General features: G+C 49.1%; 1 protein-coding gene across 1 annotated transcript; it reads left to right on the forward strand.

Moving 5' to 3' along the window:
* Nucleotides 1–1,147: 1,147 nt before the first annotated feature.
* Nucleotides 1,148–5,959, forward strand: LAMTOR3 (late endosomal/lysosomal adaptor, MAPK and MTOR activator 3). Its single transcript, XM_079307107.1, has 7 exons — nucleotides 1,148–1,248; nucleotides 1,461–1,514; nucleotides 1,668–1,702; nucleotides 2,294–2,352; nucleotides 3,153–3,286; nucleotides 4,364–4,427; nucleotides 5,118–5,959. Exons 2-7 carry the CDS (start codon nucleotides 1,506–1,508, stop codon nucleotides 5,189–5,191), a joined length of 375 nt encoding a protein of 124 aa, XP_079163233.1. The 5' UTR covers nucleotides 1,148–1,248; nucleotides 1,461–1,505; the 3' UTR covers nucleotides 5,192–5,959.
* The last annotated feature ends 460 nt before the right edge of the window (nucleotides 5,960–6,419 follow it).

Here is a 6,419-nt window from a genome sequence, read left to right on the forward strand (position 1 = left end):
TGGATCATGGGCCAAGGCCAGTTGTATGAGGTTTAACAAGGCCAAGTGCCAAGTCCTGTCCGTGGGTCACAGCAGCCCCAGGCAGTGCCACAGGCTGGGGACAGAGTGGCTGGGGAGCTGTCCATGGAAAAGGACCTGGGGGGCTGGTCAGTGGCTGAACAGGAGCAGCTGTGCCCGGGGCCAGGAAGGCCAATGGATTCCTGGCTGGGTCAGTAACAGTGTGGCCAGCAGGAGCAGGGCAGTGACTGTTCCTGTGCTGGGCACAGGTGAGGGCACACCTGAGAGCTGTGCCCAGTGCTGGCCCCTCACTGCAAGAAGGACACTGAGGGGCTGCAGTGTGTCCAGAGAAGGGCAGTGGGGCTGGGAAGGGTCTGGAGCACAAGTGCTGTGAGGAGTGTGAGGGAGCTGGGGCTGTTGAGGCTGGAGAAGAGGCAGCTCTGGGGCACCGCCCTGCTCTGCAGCTGCCTGCAGGAGGGGGCAGCCAGGGGGGGTCAGCCTCTTCTCCCACACAGCCATGACAGGATGAGAGCTGTGCCAGGACGTTAGCAAGAAATTCTTCACAGAAAAGGTGACCAGACACTGAAAGGAGCTGCCCAGTAATGTGATGGAGTCACTCTTGCTGGAGGTGTTTGAGGAAAGACTGGATGTGGCCATGGTCTGGTTAACGTGGTGGTGTTCAGTCATAGCTCGGATTCAATGATCTGGGAGGTCTTTTCCAACCTAATTGATTATGTGATTCTGTGCTTGGCTTGTAGCAGCTCTTTTTTTTTTTTTTTTTTTTTTTTTTCTTAAGAGAAAAAGCATTGTTACATGCTAACCAGGCTTGGGGGTTTTTAAGATCTACCACCAGGATCCTGCATTCCGATAGAAGACTTTAAAAACAGATATGCAGTTACCATTGTTACAGTGTAGGCACCTACGAAATTAATCTATTTTATTTCTTCACATTAGCTGTAAAATTATTAGCCTGCAGGTCCATGGTTTGATGGACTAGATCCAGAAGTCGGGGAAATACAGTGGAAGAGTAAACGAGGCAGTAACTATTCGGCAGAACAAGACGCTTGCTCACTGTTGCTGGCCTTTAGCTGAAGCTCTCGGTTTGTTTTGGTTTTGGTTGGTTTTGCTGCCGGGGCGGGGCGGAGGCGGCGGGAAGCGGTTCCGGTTCTGGGGGCGGTGCCGCGGCTCATGTGACAGCGGCTCCGAGCGCAGCGGCGGCGACAGCGCGGGGCGCGCCGGCGGCGCGGACAGGTACGCGGGGCGGGCAGGGCAGGGAGCCCCGCACCCCCCTCCCGCTGCGCGGTGGATCGGCCCAGCCGCGCGCCCCTTACGGCGCGGCCGGGAGCGGCTGTACCACTGCAGCGGTGCGGGGGGGGCCGGCCGGGCCTCGGGACGGAGCGCGCCCTCCCGGAGGCGGTGGCCGCGCCCGCGGTGACGGGGCGCTCTCTGCTCTTGTCTCGCAGGCCCGCGGAGGTGGCGGCGGCGGCAGCACCGGGCGGGCCCCAGCCATGGCCGACGTGAGTGCGGCGCCGCGGGGCGGGCGGGACGCGGGCGGGGGCTTCTGGCGGGGATGGGGTCTGGGGATGCCCAGATGGGGCCGGGGCCGGGGCCGGGCGGGGAGGGCGCTCCGGGGCTGCCGGGAGTAACGCGGTGCCCGTCTCTGCCCGCAGGACCTGAAGCGGTTCCTGTACAAGAAGCTGCCGAGGTAACGCGGGGCCGTGAGGGGCGGGTGCACAATTCCACCAGACCGGATTGCTCAGAGCCCCATCCAGACAGGCCTTGAGTGCTTCTAGCCCCTCTGGGCTCCAGTATCTCACCACCCTCACAGTACAGAATTTCTCCCCAGTATCTAACCTAGATTTCCCTGTTCTCAATTTGTGCCCTTACTCCTTGTCCTGTCACTGCAGTTCCTGATGAGGAGTTCCTGCCCAGCTTCCCTGCAAACCCCGTTCAGATACTGGAAGGGAGCAGTGAGGTCTCCACTCCACCTTCCCTTCCCCAGGCTGAGCAGCCCCAGCTTCCTCAGCCTCTAGAGGAAGTGCTCCAGCCCTCTTATCAGCTTCATGGCTTCCTCTGGACTTGCTCCTGCAGTTCCATGTCCTTCTTATTATTGGGGCTACCACACCTGTACTAAACACAACAAATACTGATCAGTGAAGGCATATTTTTTTTCAGTGTTTTCCCCTTCCTTGCATGTTTGTTCACACAAAAAGCCCTTTCCTACTAATTACTGTGTTTTCTAAATGGTGTCTCTTTTCTTCTTCCTCTTTTTTTTTTTAATTTTTTTTTTATTCAGTGTTGAAGATCTTCATGCTATTGTAGTCTCAGACAGAGATGGTGTGCCTGTTATCAAAGGTAACTTCAGCTTCTTGCTGTGCTCTGCAGCTGAAATCCTGATTGAGCAGCAGGGGGTGGAGAAGTAGAGAAAAAAATCATCCTGGTTATGCCTGAATACCCCAAGTGGCAAAATTGAGTTGGACTTTAAATAAAAGTTCAGGAGTTGATTATGTACCTCTAAATTTATCCTTTTGTTTGTGCCCTCAGTAACTGTAATCCATGGAAGTTTTCCTTGGTAATAGGGGTGTGGTTGGAGTGCTGTAAGGTCTTCAAGTCCCTCACAGGCTGATACTAAGTAGTAGGGAGAGCTTGGCAGTGTTCTGTTGGCTTTTTTAGTACTGCAGTTTTTATGTTCTCCAGTCCTTGTTTCAGGTGGTTTTGGCTTGTGAGTACAATAGTTTAAGGCTACCAAGATTCAAGTATTGCAGGTTTATTTTGAAAGCCCCAGAATATTCAAACAGCCAGCAGAACTTGCACATCTTCACCTGTTTGCAGTCAAGTGACTGTGCCAATAATCAGTTCAGAGGCTGGAATGGGTGCAAACAGTTTGGGACATGGAACCAAAGGGGCATCAGTACAGGCTGTGCATCCTAAAGGAAAAGACTTTCTTAGGTATGCTAGGAAGGATGCTGGTATATGAGCTTTGATCATACAGAGAGCATTAAATATGTACAGCTCATGAAGACTGTCTGGTGTTCCTGTGGGAGCACCTCAGGTGTCTTGTCTGTTTCTCTGCTTTTGGCAGAGCACCAAGCTGGATGAGGGTTTGGGATGCAGAGACACCATGTAAAGATAAGGATTTTCTTGTTTTGTTCTAGTTGCCAATGATAATGCTCCAGAACATGCTCTGCGACCTGGCTTTTTGTCCACCTTTGCCCTTGCCACAGATCAGGGCAGTAAGTTAGGACTCTCTAAAAACAAAAGTATCATCTGCTACTACAATACATACCAGGTGAGTAACCTCAGTGTAACCTGTCCTCAGTGACTTGAGCTGTTCCTGCATCACACTGAGGAAAAAAAAAAAAAAAGTGGTTGTTTTAGCTCTTTTAGATTTTCACTAGGCTGCTATTGAAGTAATTTTGGTTTATTTCTTACACAGCTTAAATAGTTAAGCCAAACTTTCACAGTATTTATTAAACTCATGTTATAGCTCTCAAAACTTGAGATGTTGATAATGGAAAAGTGTAGTAATTCTGAATTTGCAGAAATTGTTGCTCATATGGTCTTCTGTATCTTTTATGAAGGATTTATGTTCTCTTTTATAAAAATGTTTATAATGAGAGACATCTAACATTAATTAAAGCACATGCAGCCTACTTCATAGCTCATCTTGCTGCCAGTGTGGCTTTGAGGTAAGAAAGCTTTGAAATACAACTCACATTTTTCACAGATAAATTGATTATATGTGTCCAAAAGTTCCTCATCTACTACATTTCTCTTTCACAAGTTCTGGTGGTCCTGAGAGATTTTAATTATGACTGCAGTAAACTGACCAGCTGTTTAGCCTACAGTGTGTCAGGCTTTGTTTGGGAATTAAGTGGGTGAATGAGTTAGTTTGCCCTCATCAGTAGATTACTTTGACTCTTGGTCTACTAGCTTGCTGTGGTGCCCAAGGTGCCAGTTCCCTGTTAATGGAAGAACAGATACTTCTGTACAGGGAGCAGGATTTTAAAACAACAAACCTGCCTGCCCTCCTGTTTCCTGTGGAGGGTGTGCTCTCCCTGCTGTGATCTGCAGGGTCTGCAGCTGAGATGGGGTTCTGGTGGACAGCACACTGTAGAACATGGAGGCAGAGGGAAATGCCAGGTTTTCCATGTGCAGCTCCTTGTACTGTAGAGTAAGTTCTGTTGGTGTTTTTAACCATGAACCTTAAGAAATAGATACTGTCACCTCTGTGCCTCTTGCTCCTGCTTGTCCTTTAAACTGAGGAGGGTGCTTGTTGCAGAAAGAGTTAATGTGGAAAGAATTTCTGGGAGCTCTGACATCCAAGATGTGTTACAGCTGGCTGAGCACTTTTCTCTCTTTTCAGGTGGTGCAGTTCAATCGCTTACCTTTGGTAGTGAGTTTCATTGCTAGCAGCAATGCCAATACAGGTATGTCTACACATTTGTTCTAAAGGTTAAAGTATTTTAATGCCTGGGAATTTTAATAATTGAAAATAAATTCCCTGAATTCACTTCAAGCTATGTTAACTTTGTTCCTGCTGTGAATTTTTGTCAGCATATTGTGAAAGGTGAGAAGGGAAAAGTATGAGTAAAACTTCACAGATTTTAGGTGGCTTGCTGGAGTTATTATTCTTCTAGAAGCATATTTTTCCTGTGATTAACCTTGCCCTTGCTGCACAGGCAGGTACTGTGCTGTACAGGCCAGCTATTTGGTCTCTTTCTGTCAGTCAAGGAAACATTCTGCAGGATCATGTGCAGATTTGTCTTCAGTTCCATGGGGTGGGGAAATCCTTCAGCCAGACCCTAGCCTTGCTCATGAGGACATTGCTAATCAACATGAGCAGAAGGGATTTAATTCTGGTATAGCTTCTTGGGCCACAGCAGCTATGGAAGTGGCAAGGCAGTGGTGAGGCAGAGTTGTGCTGCACTGGTTGCCTCTTAGTACCAGGGACTGGAGGCACCCTGCCTGGGGGTGCTGCCCACTGCTCACAGCAAAGTGAGTAGCTCACATGAAACATTTCAGGCTGTGACTTGGGGGGAGAGGGAGCTGCAGGCTTTGGAGAGAGGCTTTTCAGTGATGTTGTTTGATGGAATATTCTGTCTCTTCTCTCTTTCCAGGGTTGATTGTAAGTTTGGAGAAGGAGCTCACGCCCCTGTTTGAAGAACTGAGGCAGGTTGTTGAAGTTTCTTAACCTGATGGTACAGCCAGAGTGCAGCATTCCTCTGCAGCCCAGTGGACAGAAAGATTCAATAATTGTCAGTCAAATAACACGTCTCAGAAACAATACCACAGCTCCTTAGTATACTAAGAGTAAATTGTACATAGTACTGAATCTGAAATGATCTACTAGTGTGTTGTAGGTGGATGTTACTTTAGGCCGTGCTTCTTGTATCGTGCAGTACTGGAGAGCCCACCAAAATAGCTCCTATGGAGTTTAGCTGAGCCAGGCTGGTGCCATGCCCTTGGCTCAGAGGAGCAGCCCCAGATCTCTTGCTTTACAGGGCACCGGGCACATGGCAGGGTGTGTCCTCAGGCTAGCCACCACTAAAACAGCAGAACAGGTGGAGAGAGTGAGCAAAGATGTGGTAGGAGGCATTGTGAGGGCAGGTGTGTTAGCAGTGACGTGTCGGTACAATCAGTCAATATCCCAGCTTTCTTACACGGGGTGCACTTTGGCAGGGGAGTGCTACTAATCTGGATGCTAGCTGCATCCTGCTTCCACTAGGAAGAGAGCTGTTTCTATGGAAGCTGTTGCTTTAGGGATTTTCATGATGCCTAGCTAAAAGCACCCAAATAATGTCTCACTTCTTCATGGGGTTTTTTTGTGTAATATGGTTGTGAAGATCTCATGTCTCATAGTCTTTGTGTGGGTTCATCACTGGTGACACTCTCAGCTTATTTACCCTTAGGTTTTCTTAAGTAAATAAATATAAATAAAATACAGTATTTTTAAATGACAGAGCCTGGTCCACTCTTCTGTTGCAGTGTAATACCCCACAGCACATCTGCCTGTCTCTAGAGAGAACAGGTCTCTTAATTGTTTGTAAATGTCCAAAATCCATGAATTTATAGGCTGAAAACCAGCCAGTGTGTCTCTCAGTTGGGCAGCAGGATACCAAGTCCCAGGGCAGTGCACAGATGCTGGGGATCAAGCCTGTGCTCTTAGCCCCACCCATGTCCTCTTATGACACCTGCCCAGCACTGCAGTCTGGGAGAAGCTCTGGGAGGTGTGTGCCCCAGGCAGGGAGAGGGGATGCCATGGCCCCGTGTTCACACCTCATGGACCTTTGGTGCTTCAGGCAGGATGGGGGAAACAGTGGTGCTGGAAATGACAACTGGGAGTCCTTGGCTCAAAAAGACACTACAGCTTGTCAGTCAACCCTTTTCCATTTAAACTGGGACTTCTGTTGCTGGTCGTG

The sequence above is a fragment of the Erithacus rubecula genome (assembly GCF_903797595.1).
Source record: "Erithacus rubecula genome assembly, chromosome: 5".
Lineage (NCBI taxonomy): Eukaryota > Metazoa > Chordata > Aves > Passeriformes > Muscicapidae > Erithacus > Erithacus rubecula.

Excerpts from the sequence above, each read along its gene's own strand:
- LAMTOR3 (XM_079307107.1), top strand. Across the intron at positions 1,703-2,293 it reads CTGTACAAGAAGCTGCCGAG|TGTTGAAGATCTTCATGCTA; the intron begins GTAACGCGGGGC and ends TTTTTTATTCAG. Across the intron at positions 4,428-5,117 it reads TAGCAGCAATGCCAATACAG|GGTTGATTGTAAGTTTGGAG; the intron begins GTATGTCTACAC and ends CTCTCTTTCCAG.